General features: G+C 57.5%; 4 protein-coding genes across 4 annotated transcripts; 2 read left to right on the top strand and 2 right to left on the bottom strand.

Moving 5' to 3' along the window:
* The first annotated feature begins 479 nt into the window (after window positions 1-479).
* Window positions 480-1,937, top strand: P884DRAFT_129054 (Sec1-binding region of Mso1-domain-containing protein). The gene has a single exon (XM_069437194.1). The coding sequence runs from the start codon at window positions 815-817 to the stop codon at window positions 1,640-1,642; it is 828 nt and encodes a 275-aa protein (XP_069298112.1). The 5' UTR covers window positions 480-814; the 3' UTR covers window positions 1,643-1,937.
* A 284-nt stretch (window positions 1,938-2,221) lies between these two features.
* On the top strand, window positions 2,222-5,497 carry P884DRAFT_222429 (rab-GTPase-TBC domain-containing protein). The gene is made up of 3 exons (XM_069439523.1): window positions 2,222-4,235; window positions 4,312-4,893; window positions 5,035-5,497. Exons 1-3 carry the CDS (start codon window positions 2,336-2,338, stop codon window positions 5,445-5,447), a joined length of 2,895 nt encoding a protein of 964 aa, XP_069298111.1. The 5' UTR covers window positions 2,222-2,335; the 3' UTR covers window positions 5,448-5,497.
* Window positions 5,498-5,728: 231 nt separating this feature from the next.
* On the bottom strand, window positions 5,729-8,452 carry P884DRAFT_198540 (glycoside hydrolase family 63 protein; the record flags this gene model as incomplete). The annotated part of the gene is made up of 3 exons (XM_069438152.1): window positions 5,729-5,986; window positions 6,102-8,089; window positions 8,179-8,452. 3 exons carry the CDS (start codon window positions 8,450-8,452, stop codon window positions 5,729-5,731), a joined length of 2,520 nt encoding a protein of 839 aa, XP_069298110.1.
* Window positions 8,453-12,495: 4,043 nt separating this feature from the next.
* P884DRAFT_269202 (uncharacterized protein) lies at window positions 12,496-13,386 on the bottom strand (the record flags this gene model as incomplete). The annotated part of the gene is made up of 2 exons (XM_069442256.1): window positions 12,496-12,938; window positions 12,996-13,386. 2 exons carry the CDS (start codon window positions 13,384-13,386, stop codon window positions 12,496-12,498), a joined length of 834 nt encoding a protein of 277 aa, XP_069298109.1.
* Window positions 13,387-18,105: the final 4,719 nt, after the last annotated feature.

Genomic DNA, 18,105 nt, shown 5'->3' with positions numbered 1-18,105 from the left:
AAATCGAGGCAACAGCTGGGTAAAACGAGAGCATTCAAGTACCTCTTACGGAGGGCCAAAAAATCGAGGCTCCATACCAAGCGACCCTGTCGGAGTGAGCATATCGCCAACGCCCCAAAGGCCGGAAGACCAAGGAATGTGGTAAAATGAACCTGTTGCCCACTTGTCGTCGGATCATGTAGGCACGGAGGACTCTGCACATAAATGGATTCCCCCGAATGTACGGAGTACTCCGAACGGAGTAGGTAAGGTAGTGCATGTAACGTTATTGTATTTTACATGTTCCGTACGGAGTCACTGCGGCATACCAGAAATTACGGAGAGCCATGTTTCCGCTTCAGGCCCACGAGCGGGGCGCCTCTTGCAGCGGGAGCACCACAAGCAGAGCTGTGTGCAGCAAGGGTGTGCCCCGACCGCGCACTGCGACAAACTACGTATACCAATCTCGCATCAAACCCCCCACCACAGCAACGGCGGCGTCAGCACGCATCGTCGAGCGCAAGCAGCAGATACGTGCTAGCTCACGGATCGAAGCACCGATTCTGTTGCCGCTCTAGACTGTACTTGTTTTCTCTGCGGAAACACATCCCGCATTCCTCTTTGAATCTCGATTCCTCGACCCTCGCCCACTGCTCAGTCGCCAATCGCCAATCATCGCTCGACACCGCCGCTTTCGCGCCTCCAAGTTACCAACCAAACAACAAACGAAAGAAGGAAAGAACGAAAAGAAGAAGGTTCCTAATTGGCCACCAAAAAATAGGAGGATAAAGAAGCAGGAAAAGAAGAAGAAGAAGAAAAAAGAAAGTCGCCCACCATGGCCTCATGGTACAAAGGCCTGCTCACCAACGCATCCTCCAACATCTCCAAGCTGCAGCGCACCTACTTTGGCGGCGAGTCGGACGGCGACACCGAGGATGATACGCACGTCTGCCGCGTCCTGCGCGGCTACTACGCCGAGAAGGGCCAGCCGCTGCCCAGCTGGCTGCCGCCCGATCCCAAGGCGCCGCCGCCGCCGCAGCCCGTCTTCGCGAACCAGGGATCGGGCGGCGGCAGCAGGTACGGCAGCAGCACCGGCGCGGCCGGCGGGGGGTTGAGCAGCCTGTGGGGGGACAGCAATAGCAACGGCGCGGGGCAGCAGGCGCAAGCGCAGCGGCCGGGGCCGTTCGTGAACAGCCGGAATCCTTTCGCTGGCGGAGGCGATGCCGGGCAGCGCGCGGGGAGCTACCAGGCGGCCGGGAGCGGGGGGCCGGGCAGGGTCAGCCCGGCCCCGAGCGGGTCGTCCGGGGTGAGCGCGCAGGAGAAGCTCAAGCAGAGGCTCTGGGGCGGCTCGAGGACGACGAGCCCCAGCTCGGGAGGCCCGTTCCAGCCGCCGGGGCAGCAGCAACAACCGCCACCGGCGCAACCGTCGGCGAACCGGTGGGCTTGGAGCGGTCAGGGGGGTGCCGGGGGGAGTGACGGGTTGCCCGGCACGAGACACACGGAGCGGTCGGTGATGAGCGCGAACGCGCCATGGTCGTCGGATGGAGGGTCGAGTTATTCTAGCTCGGGAGCGGGAGGTGTTGGGGGCCAAGGGGGGGGAAGGAGCTACGGACTGCCGAGCGGCCCTAGGTCGGGGTTGCCCAGCGGACCACGGCCACGGTAACGATATGAGCTTGCACTTGGGGAGATATGGGGCTTTTTGGAATTGGCGACGCTTCTTTGTTTTGTGTCTGGATATATTTGGATTGTCTGGCTGGCCAGCACGACAGCGCTTTGAGGCCCACTACTACTACGGGAGCACGACAGGCAGGATCGGAAACATGAAAAGAGAACAGGACCGTTAGTTAATAATCGACCAGCGCCTATGCTGACGTCTGTCTGTGTAACGAAGATAATGAACGCCCTATTTTTCCGAACTCACGAGAATCAGATCTAGCGTGCTGAGGTTGTCATCGACAGCTCTCGTGTTGTTGAGGCCGAGATGACGACGGCGCCCTTCGGCGTACGCGTCAAGAGGGGGCGAAGTTTTGGCCGTGGCTTGCCGATACGTTAGCATGTAGAGATACTTAATTCTCCGCATGTTTACGCATGTTGAGCGGGTACTGCTACCTCATGCAGCATCCCCCTCCACACCCGCATCATCAACCGCGGGGCTTCCCCAGGCTGTTCCTCATCAGCACATCATGCACGCATTGGTTCCAGGCCCAGCTGACACCAACACACGACCCTCTCGAGGCATGCGCCGCAGACGCTTCCCACCACGCCAGACACGCAGCACGAGGTTGTCTGCAGGGCAACGAGCAATTGCCAACCTCGGAACAACTGGCGGGAGTTTGAGTTGCGAGCGACCGACGACATGACGCGCATCTCGAACATGACGTCGTCGCCGTCGCCGTCGCCGTCGTCGTCGCCGTTGTCGCCGCCAAGGGCATCCGGGTCGACTCTCCCGAATTCGAATCCAGATTCGGAACAGCCGCCGCCGCCGCCGCCGTTGTCATCGTCGCAGCCGATCACAACCACGACGGCCGCTTCTTCCTTCTCCGTCATCTCCCATCCTCCCCGCCCCCCCTCTCCCGCCGGCAGCTTCTACGCCATGAGCGACGACGAGGAAGGCGACTACGACACCATCACCCATACCGAGACCGGCCGCGGCGTCAAGCTGCTCTTTTCCAAATCCAAGGTCTACGTCCACCCGACCCCTTCGGCGCGCGACAACATCCCCGGCTACATTGCCCTGCTGCAGCAGAAGCACCCTCCGTCCTCTCATATCTCGACGAGCTGCATCAGCAACAACAACAACTACTACTACAACTACTACAACAGCTACAACTATAACGACAACAATGACCGTCCCGCCAACAACAGCAGCAGCAGCAGGAGCAGCCATCCCTCCTCCCGCGCCCACCCGGCTTCCTCCGACCTCCTCCTAGCCTGGGTCCCCGAGTCCCAGCTCGGCGACGCCGCGTCCATCTACGTCAAGGTCGACCTCTGCGACACCGACTCGCCGCCCAAGCAGTCCTACCTCGTCCCGCCGCCGCCGACCGTCACCAGCCACCCGGCCACCGCCGGCGTCGGCCATTACGCCTTCGCCGTGCCCCTCTCGGCCATCTACTCGCTCCTCGTCCGCCCGCCCAGCGTCGGCTGGTGGTACGGCAGCGTCATCATCAACTCGCGCGCCGGCGACTCGTTCCCGCCCCTCTTCTTCCACGACGACGAGTGCCAGAGCACCATGCTGCAGAAGCACCGCCGCGCCAGGGACTCCTTCGACCCCTTCGACGAGACGGGCGAGATGTTCTGGGGCGGCGACGAGGTCCTGCGCTGGCTGAAGCGCTACGTCGCCGTCGAGCGGAGCGCCGTCGAGCCCAACGTGTACCTGGTCGAGCCCAGCGAGGAGGACAGCCTCGCGTTCGGCGGCAAGAGCGGCAAGAGCGGCGTCGGCACCAATGTCAAGACCGCCGTCGGCGGTGGCGGCAGGGGCGTGGGTGTGCCGGGCGCTTCGAGGGCGGCGGCCTCCCGTACTGCTGCTTCCGCTGCTTCCGCTGCTGCTGCTGCTGCTGCTGCTGGTGGCTCCGGTGGGGGTAGGGATGGCGGGATGGATCCGTTCATGAAGTTTGTCAAGGAGACCGGGTGGAACATCATGGAGAAGTTCAGCAGGGTGACCACCTTCACGCGCCAGGCCGCGCAGGACGTGCTGGACAACCCGCGCGTGCCGCCGCAGGTGCGGAGGCTGCTGCGGAACCCGGAGGTGCAGACGCTACAGGAGGAGTTCGACAGCGCCCGCATCTATCTGGCGCGGTGGGCCATGGGCATCGCCGAGCAGAGCGAGCGCGACAGGAACCAGAGGATATGGACCGCCCGGGAGGTCATGGAACTCGAGGACACGGACGTGGGCGAGTTCGAGCTGCTCGACAGCACCAGCAGCCTGACGCTCGAGCAGCTCCGGAAGCCCGTCACCCTCAAGGAGTGGAACTCGTTCTTCGACCCGCGGACGGGGCGCTTGTCCGTCACCGTGGACGAGCTCAAGGAGCGCGTCTTCCACGGCGGCCTCGACCCGGACGACGGCGTCCGCAAGGAGGCCTGGCTGTTCCTCCTCGGCGTGTACGAGTGGTACAGCACGGCCGACGAGCGCAAGGCCCAGGCCGCCTCCCTCCGAGACGCCTATATCAAGCTCAAGGGCGCCTGGTGGGAGCGTCAGATCGACAGGGGCGGAGAGGGCGAAGAGGGCGAGTGGTGGCGGGAACAGCGAGGACGCATCGGTGAGTTTATTCGACTTTATTTTCATCTCCTCCTTCCCACACGAGTGGCGGCGACTAAACAACACACCTTCTTCAGAGAAAGATGTTCATCGCACCGACCGCAACGTCCCCATCTTCGCCGGCGAAGACATCCCTCACCCGGACCCAGACTCTCCCTTTGCCAGCGTCGGCACCAACGCGCACATGGAGCAGCTCAAAGACATGCTCCTCACGTACAACGAGTACAACCGTGACCTGGGCTACGTCCAGGGCATGTCGGACCTGCTCGCGCCCATCTACGCGGTCCTCCAGGACGACGCCCTGGCCTTCTGGGCTTTCAAGTCCTTCATGGACCGCATGGAGCGCAACTTCTTGCGGGACCAGTCGGGGATGCGCTCGCAGCTGCGCGCTCTGGACCACCTCGTCCAGTTCATGGATCCCAAGCTGTACGCCCACCTCGAGTCGGCCGACAGCACCAACTTCTTCTTCTTCTTCCGCATGCTGCTCGTCTGGTACAAGCGGGAGTTCGACTGGCCCGACGTGCTGCATCTCTGGGAGGTGCTCTGGACCGACTACCTGACCAGCAGCTTCCACCTGTTTGTGGCCCTCGCCATCCTCGAGAAGCACAGGGACGTGATCATGACGCATCTCAAGCACTTTGACGAGGTGCTGAAGTACGGTAAGGTTTTTTTTTTTAGCCTTTTTTTTTAGCCCTTTTCGCCTCCCCCCCCCCCTTTCCTTATCTATCTCCCCTTTCACACCTCCCTGTGTGATTTACCACGCATCAAATCTGACGTCGTCCTTTCAAAACACCACACAGTCAACGAGCTCTCCAGCACGATCGACCTCGACTCGACCCTCATCCGCGCCGAGGCCCTCTTCAAGCGCTTCCGGCGGCTCGTGGACGCCGTCGACAAGAAGGGTAACTTCCCCGCGCCCAGGCACCGGCCGGTCCTCGAGCAGGCTTCTTCCTCTGGGCCCGGTCCTGCTTCCGGCCAGGGAGCCCAAGCTGGTGCCAGTGGCGGCAGGGACACGAGCAAGTCGCCCACCGCGCAACCGCCGCCGCCGCCGCAGCAGCAGCAGCAGCAGCAGCAAAAGCAAGAGCAGCAGAAGCAGCCGGAAAAGGTAATCACACCCGAGCTGAGAAAGCTGTTGAGTCGGCAGGTCGAGGTGTTGCCGCGGAAGGACGCGGCAAAGAAGGGGGATGGCATAGCGGGGACTAAGGGAAGGTAAATATCCTGAGCGAGGGATCTGCACAACCGCGATGCCTCATGTATCTCTACAGCAAGTAGTTTTTTTTTTTTTTTTTTTTTTTTTTTTTTTTTTTTTGGGGGGGGGGGGGGGGTGTGGTTTTTTATGACTAGGAAACGGATTTCGTCAAAGCACCTTCGTCATCACATCTCATTTTGAGTGGGGGCCAGGTTATGAGACTCGTTTACGTTGACATGAGACAGGATTATATTCTATTAGCCCGTTGACAAAAAGAGATCTACAACAAAGATATCAGAATCTATCTACAGCTCGTCCCTCACATGCCCCGCTGCCGCCTCGGCCGCTGGCAAGTCCTCCATGGCCATGATCTTCACCACCAGACTGGTCCAGCCAGTGAAGTGCTGCGTGCGCTGGCCCTTACCCGTCTCGGGGTTGTACTGCTCCCACGCGAAGCCCGTCTCCTCCCAGCTCTGGTAGACCGTGTCGACAATGTTCTTGCGCAGGCGCGAGTACAGGTCTCGCGCCGTCTCCCTATGGGGACCTTCCTGTGTGGCCACGTTCTGTTTCCGCCAAGGTCAGTAACTCTGCCCAGTAACATGATAAAAGGAGGAAAAAAAAATAAATAAATAAAAGAGGCAAAGAGTGGGAGGGGGAGGGGATGGGATCCGAACGTACGTAAAGCTGGACAATCGCCAAGTAATTGATGTTGATCCACACCGGGCTGCGCCAGTAGTTCTCGGCCGTGCCGTAGAACTCGTCCTGTTTGCTCAGGCTGCGCAGGCCGTGCGGACTCCAGAGCTCCTCCTCGTCGCCTATCAGCTTGAGCAGCCTCCCCAACCTGGGGCTGTCGGGCTTGAGCAAACCCGTCAGGAACGGGAAGAGCGAGATGTAGCCCTTGTGGCAGACGAGCGTGTGCTCCTCAAAGTCGTCCACGGTCGCGTCGCAGTAGCAGCCGTCCTTTTCGGACCAGTGGAGGTCGTCCAGGTTGCGCTCGATGGCGGTCAGGATCTTCTTGTACTGCTCCGCGTCCGCGGAGAGGCCGAGCGCGTCGGCGACGTTGGCCAGCGACCGCGCCATGACGCCCACCCACGACAGCAGGTCGACGTGCAGCTCGCCGGGGTGCGGCGGCCGCGGGCGCGGGTAGTCGTCCAGCCCGCTCGTCAGGCAGTGCGTGGGCGTGCGGCCGCGCCAGCGGTAGCCTTCCTGGGAGGAGTAGGCCTCCCGCTCGTAGGACTTGATGTCGCCGGCCTGGGTCTTGCGGAACCAGTTGAACTGGCGCTGCAGGAGGGGATACAGGCGCCGGAGGTGTTCGAGGCCGACTTCCGGGTTATCGAGGGAGGCGGTGGCGGTGAGGGAGGACTCGTCGTGCTGTTGCGCGAGTCGTTCTTTGCCCGAGTCTCCTAGACTGCCATTTGCCGCCCCGGCGAGCTTTTCCACAAATGCGTCGATGATGAAAAAGAGGGTCGGCGGGTTGGCGTAGTGGGGATATTGTGTCTGGAACTCGGGGGGCACTTTGCTGCGTGCTTCGGCGCCGAGGATCTGCTCGCGGCCGATCCAGCCGTCCTCGTCCATCAGGTTGAACCAGCTTTTGACAATCTCGAGCGTGAGGTCCATGTCCCAGTCGGCGATGGGAAGGAGGTGAAACCCCTCATCCCACAGGAAACCCCTCGGGAAGAACGGCCGGGATGGGATGCTCGTGAAGAGCTCGTACGGCCCCTCCAATGCCTGCTGGTTGCGGGCCCGCGCTTCGGCAGTCTCCTCCCAGAACCCCTCGTTCTCCTCATCGTACTCGGGCGCGTACGACCGGTCCACCACGGCATGTCCGTAGAAGTAGCCGATGCCGCCGATCAGGTTGGAGAACATGCTCCGGCCGAACTTTTTGAACCTGTCAGCACTGAAGGGAGCCTTCGGGGCGAACACGGTTGAGAAGCGCTCGGCGAAGGACTCGGTCGTCTCCTTGATCTCCCTCGACAGATCGGCACTCGTCAGCTCTTTGCCTGCCGACTCGCTAGAGAAGAGCACATCGAACTCAAAGTCGCCTTCAAAGACCTTCTGCACGATATGCACGTTTCCGGCGCCGGGTCGGTTGGTGAGCAAGTACACTTGCCATGGCGGCGGGGGGTCCTGGACGTCGTATTTGTTCTCGACCAACCAGTCGACGCCCTCCTTGAGCTGTCTGAATAGAATCGGCTTCGCCTGCCATATGTGCTCCTCGGGGTAGGTCAAGGACTGGACGACGGTCTGGCCGGGACCGCGGATTCGCGAGATGTCATGTTCGCTCTTGGGCTGGACCCCTTGGCCTCTCGTGATGACAAGCTTGTAGTTACCAAGCGACTCCGAGTGCCCCTCCAGGGTGACGTCCCCCTCATATCCAAACTCATCCTCGCCGGGAAGCGCCTGCAGCTCCGAGTCGGGCCCTTCCTGGGTGACGTAGAAAGCCACGATAGTCTTCTGGTCCTTGGGCGCATCACCGTTGAGCACTCCCTTGATGCGTGCCGCCCAATTGCCCCCGTGCGTGCCGCCGGGTACCTTGACGAAGGAGGTGGTGAGGTCGAGGCCGTTCTGGATGTCGTGGATGGTCTGGATACCGCCCCGCCGGGGGTCGTACTCCTCCCATCCATACCCCTTCATGCCCTCATTCTGTTCGCAGGTGTACCGTACCGCTGTAACGGAAAATGGTCAGACCACGAAAAGAGGCGCCCGGCAGAGCAGGGGTGCCGGGAAAGGGAAGGGGGGGGGGGGGACAACGAACTGTGCTGGAAGTCGGTGTATGTCTCGACTTTGCCCCACATCAAGCCCGTCATCAAGCTCTGAGGGATCCTGGGGCGCACCCCGAAGTAGAGGTTGGGGCGATAGGGGCCCCATAGTAAACTCTGATTATTCTGGCGCCCAATCTCGCCGTGCAGGATCGGTTCGTCATCGGTAGCCGCGTTCGCTGATACTGCAGTTGCGAAGCCAAGGGCGGTCAAGAGGGCACTGAGCCAGCCGAGGGTGAGCAGAAAGCTCAATTGGCGTCCCGACGGCATGGCGGTGCTCCTTCAAAGTTCAGATTAACAAAACAAAGAAGAAACAAAGAATTAGATAATCAGAGCTTCATGGCGTCTTGGAAGGTGAAGCGCGCAGACCGTAATCCGTACACACAACCTAGTCGGCAAGGGAGCTTCGACCTTTGGTGTCTCCGGGTTTCGAACACGTTCACGGTGACAAGCTCCAATTGGGGGCCTAGAAAAAAAGTCTTGGCATCCCGTGGACTGGCCGTTTCATCCCCACATTCTTGAAGTAACTACAGATTAGTGTACAAGTAACTACGGATTACTGTACAGTACCAAAATGTGGGGAGACGAGTGGTCTCGATACGGAAACTCCGTCGACGCAGAGCCCCCACGGCATCCTTTTTTGGGACCCCAATTCATCTACTAGACCACATCCAACGTAGTGTCGTACTCTGAGCGTGGCCGTGGCACTCTTGCATGCAAAGCACCTTACGGATGAACTGAATTGGCAGCAGCGACAAATCTCGGACTTTTCAATGTTTTGACCTCTCTCTCTGCAGGTCCCATCACGGCCATTATCAATACCGACACGTAGCCGGTCCTAAACTTGCTTCTTTCTCCCTTCTCATCAACCAAAGCGGGACAAGTCGCGATTCAACCTATATGGACGGCACCTGACCCGCTCTGGCTCCGACAATTTGTGGAGTGGAAACTGCGAACCGAACGCCCCCCCCCCCCCCCCCCCGAAGAAGCAATGTCTGCTCGGACATCGGCATCGGGCTTGGGAACATAAGCTGGTCACAGGTCCTGCGGCCTTCTGCAATCCCCGCCGCGAGAAAGGGCGGGTAGCCAATCTGGTAGGATAGTTAGTCTTGCAGTCGCTGCTTGGCTACGAACAACGAGACAGGTGACGTTATGCGTCTTTCTCCAGTCCGTTGGCCAATCCGGGAATTCAAGAGCTGCGGTGTTTGTTGACCTGACATGCTTGCCAAAGTAAGCCTCGCTGTTCTTCTCCCACGGCATGGGCAGCCAACAGAGATGGACTGCTGATGGTCCTAGTGATGTGTCCCTATCTTTGGAGCCGAAGGCACGTTTCAAATCTCTTGAGCACTGGGTGACAAGCATTGCACCATCCCCGTCTGAGTGACTTGAGACGGCACGCATGGCTCAAGACACCAAGACTAGGACCTTGTGACATCCCTTCCGGAGGAAGTTCGATACATGTTCGTTAGTACGCTATTCCGTACACGTCCTGTACTGTACCTTGCAGCGGGAGAGAACCCAGAAATTCCGAGTCCAGCAGGGGTTCGCTTTACACTACGCCCAGCCGTGCCAGAGCATCTCGACTTGCCGTGTCTGATTACACAATCCCCTCCCCCCCTTGTGCGCCACTTTGCCGGCTCGACAGCCACTGCAACGGTCGAGACTTATGCGCGCGACCCCGGCACACCGCAACCAGCATTTCAACAGGTGTAACTAACCCACAACGGGGCAAGGACAGCGGAGAGGTTGCTCCCTCGTGCCGCTCGCATGCAGGAACCTCCCGTATCTGGCGATCGGGTGTGCGCCCTTGAACAAGGGACATTGGTCTCCGACAGCCACAACACAGGGGCACAAAACGCAGAAGGCGATCTTCTTCGACAGGCAACTCCGGTGAGCCGAGGCATCGGGCTTCGCCGAGCCTCCCTCCAAAGAGCACCGGACGACCCTGTTCACAAGGATTCCGTGCCCTGACTGGTCCGTCTCATCGAACCTGAAGCCACAGATCGCCCACCCGTACTATGTAGATAGATCTATCAGGTCAATTTCGCCAACATTGAGTGCCGAAGCTTGTTTCGAGCCGGTCTGTCGGATTGGAAACACGCTCCTCTTCCCGCTCTGAAGATGCTGCCTGCTTTGACTTGTGTTACCCTTGAAGTGAGTGAGTCGATCGACCTTTTTTTTTGTGTTTTTTTTTTTTTACCCCCTAGGTGGTACGAATGATGCAAATCGAAGGTTGATCGAACAGCCGCCAAAACCCTCGTCCAGTACGGAGGAGTTTCATTCATCCTGTAACTTTGGATGGAAACAAGTCGGCAGTCCTTCGGTCCTCCGATGGCACGGCTGCTCCCGCACAGGCTTGACAATCGCGGGGGCTGCGGGCTGCGGGCTGCGGGATGCGGGGAAACAAAGTAACTGTAATCCGTACAAAGTGCCAGTCCCTCCTCAGGATTCGTATATGTTCCTCGGCAAGGTGGGAGTCGCCGATAACTGGTTTCGCCATATGTAGGACCGCTCGCCATCTCCTGTCTGGCGTGCGCATTTGAGAGCTGAAATTTATTACCGAGATCTTATCGGCGACCATCGGGCTTCGCCCGTGAAGCGGTCATGCAGTAGCGTGCGGCAATGCTCCCCCAAACCAAAAAGACACTTTGGATGGCACGGAAATGGACTGCAATGGTGGTGGCTGTGCCACCCTTAAAACCATAGGTTCCACGGTCCCTGTGTCTCTGTAAATGCAGCCGGGGACGGATTGCTGAAGAGATCGTCTCGCTTATTGTTCCTGGCGAGCCGGGAAGAAGAGTGCGTAGTGCACGTTTTGTCGCGGAATGCCACCCTTGGAGGGAAAGAGAGGACGGTGTGTCACGTTTTCTCGCGTAGATGGTGGACGCATTCGCGTGGCACGACGCCGCGCATGCGGGACCGCATGGAACCTTTGGCATGAGCTTGTCCGTCATGCCTGGGCAGAATTGACCCGAGTCCGAGGCCGGCAATGGCGGGGGTTTTGCTGCTTTGCCGATTCCAGACCGTGGCACTTGTCAGGGCAGAAATCAGGCAGAAACCACTCCTCCAGCGATGCTTGCGGATAACGCGCTCCCCTACGTCAGTCAACACGTCAACGCAGCAGTGTAATCTGTACAGTGTACTGCGTAGGCTGCAAGATCCTCGTGGTCACCCTCCCATGGGGAAGTTGCGTAACCACTGGCAACCTGACGATCCAGAGTGCCGGGAATCTGAACAGGGCAATTGCCTGCCAAGCATTCCCCGGTCGCAGCCGCATTCGGTTACAATGTCGCAACAAGGGCGCGATTAATAATCCTGGATACAACCACAAGCTAACCTTGTTGTATGCATACGGAAACGACTGCGAAGGGAGCCTTGCAGGAAATAGTTGAATGAAGAGCGAAGAACGCTTTTTTTGTTAGCCGTCATCATGATACGAGAAGCCAAAAGCGGTGTAGGGCAGCCAAAGCAATGCAACCCAGAGTGCCTCCCGAGCCCAGAACCCTATCAACCAATCCTGTATGCCCCAAGCCCTGACCCAACCCAAGTGTTCAAAGAACAGAGGGAAAAAAAAAAAAAAAAAAAAAAAAAAAAAAAAAAAAAAAAAAAAAAAAACAAGAGAAAACAAAAGGGGAGAAAACCCGCGAGATCCAACCGACGAGCGTAGGGTATATGCCGAAGTGAAAGGAAATGAGAAAAGACAAAAGAAGGAAAATCCCGTGTCGCCCCCCAACCCGAGAGAGAGAGAGAAAAAAAAAAAAAAAAGGAAGCAGACCGTCTAGTGATGCTAAGCCCCAGTGTGTCCCAAACTGCAGTGCAGTGCGAGCCAAGTCCCTTATCACAGCCATACACACAACGCTCGCTTTCCCCAACCAACCAGAACCCCAAACATGCGACAACGCTGGAAAAAAGGAGAGGAAAGCCGCAAAAGGCCCAGCGAAGTGAAGTGAAAAAAAAAAAAAAAAACGCCTGAGTCGCTGCCGTCAGACGCCACGGGAGGCCAAGAGCGAAAATCATTCCCCGTCTCGAACACGAGCCCAGTCCCCTGTCTCAGGCCCTCAAAAAAGGTTCATTCAATTCGATCGACACAAGGCACATCCCGATCTCCCCTAAGACGCTAATTCGTCAGTACACTAACGTGCTTCCACCTTCCTGTAAAGGCTAACGTTTCGCCTTGACATCTCCAGACAGTGCTAAATTGAGAGAGCGGCCATCGCAGAGAAACTGGAAAAGAACAGAGGGGGTGAGGGCTCGATGTGCACAAACTTACCCATCATAGCATCATGGAATAAAAAAAATGGGGAGGGAGGGAATCACATCCCATGCCCGGGATCCGCGGCTGCCGCATCGAAATCGTAGTATGCCCCGGCGTAAGGCGATTCATAGCCGTGATAGACCTCCCCGTTCGCGTCCACCATCCCCCCGTGCGGATGCGGTGGCGGTGGTGGCGCGTAGCCGTACGGGTTCATTTGGTAAATCGTCTGGTCGACAGGCCCCGGTGTGCCGCTTGTTGTGAGGATGACGCTGCTGCCGCCCGTGTGGCCGCTGTAACGGCTGTGGCCGCTCGCGCTCGAGGACGCGTGCCCCCGGGCGACGACGTGCCGCATGTTGAGGCCGCCCCAGGGCAGGCCCGACAGGTCGCCGCCATCGTCCAAGCTGAAGTCTTCTGGGTCGGGGATGTGATAGACCGAGCCGGCGAATTGCTGGTTCTGTGCGTCCCGGGCGGCGCGGTCTTTCTGCTCGCGAGCTTTCTCCCCTGTACATCTCGGTTAGAGGGATGGGCTAGCTGGTGGGCTCGCGGGCGTCGACGTACTGAACTTGCGCTGGGCGATCCGGTTCTGGATGCGTCGCCTCTCGTCTGGTTCTGTCACCTCGGTCCAGTCGTCGGTCTTCTTGGTCTTTGTTGATGAGGCCTTGTCTTTCCTTGAAGCCGAGGATGACGAGAGCTTGGACGACCTGGAAGACATCTTGGATGGCTCTCTCTCGGTGTCTGAGCCTGACTGGGTGGCAGCGGTTGTCTTGCTGCCCTTGGTCTTGCTGCGGCCCTTTCCTGAGTGGGGAGAAGGGAGGGGCTGCTTGCTTTGCCTTGGGGTGGACTGGTGCCTACTCCTTAACCCGGCGTCGTCCCACTCTTCGTTGTGCGAGTCGTGGGGATGGCAGACCTCTATGTAGCCTTGGTCTTCAACGGGTTGGTATGAGGACATCTCGAGAGAGAAAAGAGAAGGAAGAGGAAGACGAGACTAACAGGCCGAAGTCTGCTCTTCTTGTATGCTCTTGATCTTTCGGGTTCCAGTTCGGGAAAGATGCTTGAGCTTGTTGCTGCTTCGGGAACGGGTGGCGCCCACTAGGGAAGCTTGATCACTTATATACAATATGGATCGAGGAGGCTAGACGGATTGAACGTTGGGAGAATGCCCTGTCGACTCGTCGACAGGAACGACCGTTTGCCAAAGATGGAACTGACAAGGGGTTTAGTGTTGAAGGTACTGGTCGAGGAGTTTGATGACCGTTATTTGCGGCGCTGGCGTGGTATGCAGGAGAGATAAGTCGGGGAATTGAAGCAGAAGATGACACACAAAGCTCCACGCCGTGATATAAGACGGGCCATCCCGAATTGGAGAGCTGGACTTGATGTCGGTGAGGGGGGAGGGAGGGAGGGAGAGGGTCTGCAGGGTCTGTCAGTGGAGCGGCTTGGTCCGAAGTCCAGAGTCGCTGCCCTACGAGCAGCGATGAGTCGCACCACGGAGTGGACTCTATGACTCCATCTTCAAGACCACAAGGCGAGGGGCTTAGTGGAGTGGGGATGGTGCGCTTGCGGCGCACCCGTCCTTGACCCATGCCAGAACGGGAGCAGGGATGACTGGTCGTCGCCGCATGTGGGCATCGTGGACGGTGCATTCACCCGCCCCGGAGCCTGCTTCTCTGAGTGGATCCTGGACCAGAGCGGGAGGTGAGAGGTCCCTTGAGAGCCCCCTCCTCGGGATTCCCCTTGTCGACTGCTGCCACCTTGCTGAGCCAAATCACTGGCTGATCCCCGGATGTGCCTCGCGTGCACCGGTACGGCATGCACTCGCATGCGCACGCGGATTGGTAGTGGCACGGCACCTGCAATTCATTAGTCCGTACACTTGGGCGAGCCCAGCCTCATCTTCGATGTCTCACTCCTCTCCCTCAGTGAGCGTTGATGTGGGTACGCCATGGCCGACGTTAGGTAAGTTAACTGGTTGATGGTTAACACAGTGTCGGGACGCGCGCTCTGGGTTTGTCAAAGCGAGCAATACGGTATACCTCCACCCCGATCTGCCAAGAACTCACCTTGCCCTCTCGAAGAAAAGGTGAGCTTTTGTGAGGAGCTCAAGGATAAAAATAAATTGGAGAAAACAGTGTTTTAGGCCAGTCGTTGCAAGATCCCTCCCACGCTCTCCACCTGGGAGCCCACCATCAAGGCTTCATCGACAACAGCAAGCGAGAGCAAGCTCTTGCTGCCCATGAACTGCATGTAACCCAAGCATGGGAGGTGGCGTATTGGTGGAGAATGGATGGACGAATTTCTCCCAGAAAAGGCATGGTTCGAATGCGCCGCGATCTCGGTCGCCAGTGGGCATTTGGACGGATGTACGGAGTACATTCTTCGGATGTGCACCACACACGAACGCCGCAGGATCCCAAGGCTATTCCAAGTACTGGTAGTGTAGCGTACTGTCCTGGGCAGTTGTTGTGTAGGGCTGAACATCAATTGTAAGCATGCGAATCGCAGGATGCACCATCCGAGTCTTTCACGAGGGAGAAGGGGTGGTTACCTGATCAGGCGAACTCGGTAACGAGCAGCTCAAGTCAACAGAGTAATTGACTTTCTTCCCCAAAGCAACTCGCAGTTGGCTTCCCTCCTCTCAGGTTCATGAAAATGGAAGGACCATTGCAAGATTTGGGTCTGTGCGAAACCGGCCAATGGCCATCTGATCTTGTTGGTGTAGCGGGCCCCGCTTACTGCTTTAAGCTAGAAGGAACTTTGGCTCTTTCCGTGCAAGCCCCGGGCCTTGCCTGTGGGTCCCTCATAGCTTAAGGCAGGTTCCGAGTGCACATACGGATGTACACTACACTACCCAGTTGAAGTGCTTGGCCCTGGAAGTTCTCCGATTCTCGCACCCTGAACAACGCTGCCCCCTGATCAAGGTCACACTACAGGTCACGACGTATTAGCAATTGAGAGATGTAGAGAAGGGCCAAGAGAAGAAACAAGTTTAAGCGAACCCCAAACATGTCTCGTGTATTTCGTGGTTTGTTCCACTTGCTGGTAGCGGGGCCCAGCGCCCCCATCGCGGAATTGAAAGAATCGGGCGAACGATCTGAAGCTGAAAACCTTAACTTTTTTTGGGGTTTTTTTTTGGGGGGGGGGGTTCACGGTACGCTAGCAGCGGAAGGTATGTATCGAGATTTACCGCCCAGCTAACCTCTTTACTCCGTACGTACATCACTACTGGAATGTGGGCAGTGACAGTTGTGCAATGGTTACACATTGTGCGACTTTCCACATCGCTGTCTCTCAACCTCGTGGTTTTCGCCGCGCCGCTTTCTCGTCCGTTACATCCAGAGGTTACGATTAGATATCCGCCCGCATGGTGCAGGGTGCGGCCAACTCGCAAATCCTTTCGAGTCTTGATGTAGTGTATACTATGTACACTGAGGTCATACGACAAAGACGTCTAACCTATTCCGGACTGTTTGAGCATGTCTGACCGTTTCTCGGCGGGACCCGTGGGCCCGTTTCTACAAGAGGTTCTTGGCATGAAAAGTTTTAGATCCCGGTGCACTCGGCTCGAAATCAAAAATAGTGCTAGCTAACTAATCCTGAAGCCGCTTCGATACGCTATTGTAGTGTCCGTGTATTCCGTTCACTAGACCGGATGCCGTCGCTGGCCATTGCCGGTCCGTGCAGCCTCCCGCCCCAGGTAGTCCGGGGAATAATTAAGCTTCGTGCACCGCCACACTACTGTGACTGGACTCGCGAAACACTGAGCCAACGGGCATTGGTGCCCACACTTGGGAACGACGATCGCAGTCCCAAAGAATTCTCCAGGATCCGCATAATGACCCACCTTGAGGTTATTTTTATTTTTAGAGCTGTGTGTGCACAAAACACTGGGCCCGACGGCATGGTCCGTCAGACAGGCTCGTTCTGCTCGGGAATTTGTCTTCGGCAGGCGGACCGTTCTATTTCAGCTAAGGCGAAAGCGCCAATGAAATTTTCAGCCTTGCGTTATGCTGGGGTTGCTGTTCCTCAATTAGTTCTCGTGCCACAACATGCCCGATATAGTACATCACGCTAGTGTACTGCGCCAAACGCCGGCCCACGCCTCCGACTTTCGTTCCCACCAATTGCCCTTGCGCTGGGCTTCCTCTTCTGACCGCGAGGCTGTCTGCTGCTTGTGCTCGGACAGTTCGAGTTGCTGGGGTTTGAAGAAACGACGGGCTGGCTGCTTGACGACAATGGTGGGAGTTTTGGGCATGCATAGCTCATGCTTGTTGCGACTGCTAAATATTCCGCGCCGGCCGATTGGTCGCCGGAAAATGAAAGGGTTCCCAGATCTCCGCTTTGCGGTATCATGTAACGTTATCGAATGCTTCCAAGTTTATCGACGGCATCACGTCAGTCGACTAACAGCGCCCAAAACCTGCCGGAGCAAAACAGGATGACATGGCACCCCTCTTGCGTACGGAATAGAAAGTCTTCACCACCGCATTAGAGGACTTGGTGGGTTTGGTGACCGCAAACTCCCTTCATTCTCTACGGAGTATGCACATTGAAACGGAGACTGATGTTCACAATGCCTGGCATCGAAGCAGACACTGACTTTTACCGGGGTTGTTTGAATCGCGAATTCTAGGTCGCTTGGTTCACAGCTACGAAGTTCTTTGGCCTCACTGGCGCAATAATTTTGGTGGCGTCCAAGAAGCGGAAAGCTTGTTCTTGCCCAAGGAGATTGACGCTAATCAGTTTGGCAAGAGTGACTCTATATTTAACTCGTGCCAAGACATGCCTTGAACTACGCTACTCCGTAGTGTACACTGCAGAACATACTACACTAGTGTAGTTTTAGTGCAAAATACCCACTAATGAGTAGTAGTAGTACACTTCTGTAGCACGCTAAGTCGGGAAACACCCTGGAAGACTGATCGTGTTCGGGCGAACCGGTCACCGACCTGCGAATGTCCGTCCGGATCCGAGTTGCTTCCGTTTGCCAACGCCGACTGGCCAGCAACGGAGTTCTAGCGTTGACAAATGAGAAATACACTTACGCCGCATAAAGAGGACCCCATACTTCGGGTGCTTTGCCGAGCCTAGTGTCGACGGCGCGGAGCCAATATTCTTGCCTTGAGCGATTTAGCAGACTGGCGACCAGAACTTGAAGGGTCTGACTATCCGTTTCGAGATAGCTTCTCGTCATCAAACCGCTATGTGCAACTATCGCACATGGATATGAGTTCGAGACCAGCCGAGCAGAAATCTGCCTTGCCAAGAACGAGTGCGTGTGGCGCGACGCGCGAGGCGTGCAATGTCCCTCAACGGATGTGGCGGCTGACACTTGACGAAAACGGCGCAGCTTGCCGCTCGCCTCACACCCAGAACTCTCGCCGGGGCGCGGCTTGTTCATTGCTCCCGTCTCCTCTTTCCCCACTGTCCACAAGGATTCAACGTTCAGACCTCGGCAGCGCCCATGGTCGATCGTCAATCGGGGATCATCAGCCGTAGGTTATCTTTAGCAGCATCGAAGATTGGAGGATGCCTTCGCCGTCTTCCCGCATCGAATCGATATCCTGGCCAAGTCCCCCATGGTGCTGTTTCTCTATGGCTCGCTCAAACGATGAGACAGCCCTTCCAGAAGCAGCCACTTTGTCATGGCTACCATAAGTCTCTTCACGCC

The sequence above is a fragment of the Thermothelomyces heterothallicus genome, assembly GCF_042370625.1.
Source record: "Thermothelomyces heterothallicus CBS 202.75 unplaced genomic scaffold P884_scaffold_9, whole genome shotgun sequence".
Taxonomy (NCBI): domain Eukaryota; kingdom Fungi; phylum Ascomycota; class Sordariomycetes; order Sordariales; family Chaetomiaceae; genus Thermothelomyces; species Thermothelomyces heterothallicus.
Note: the sequence above shows the minus strand (reverse complement) of the source record. Positions and strands in the feature narration are given on the sequence as shown.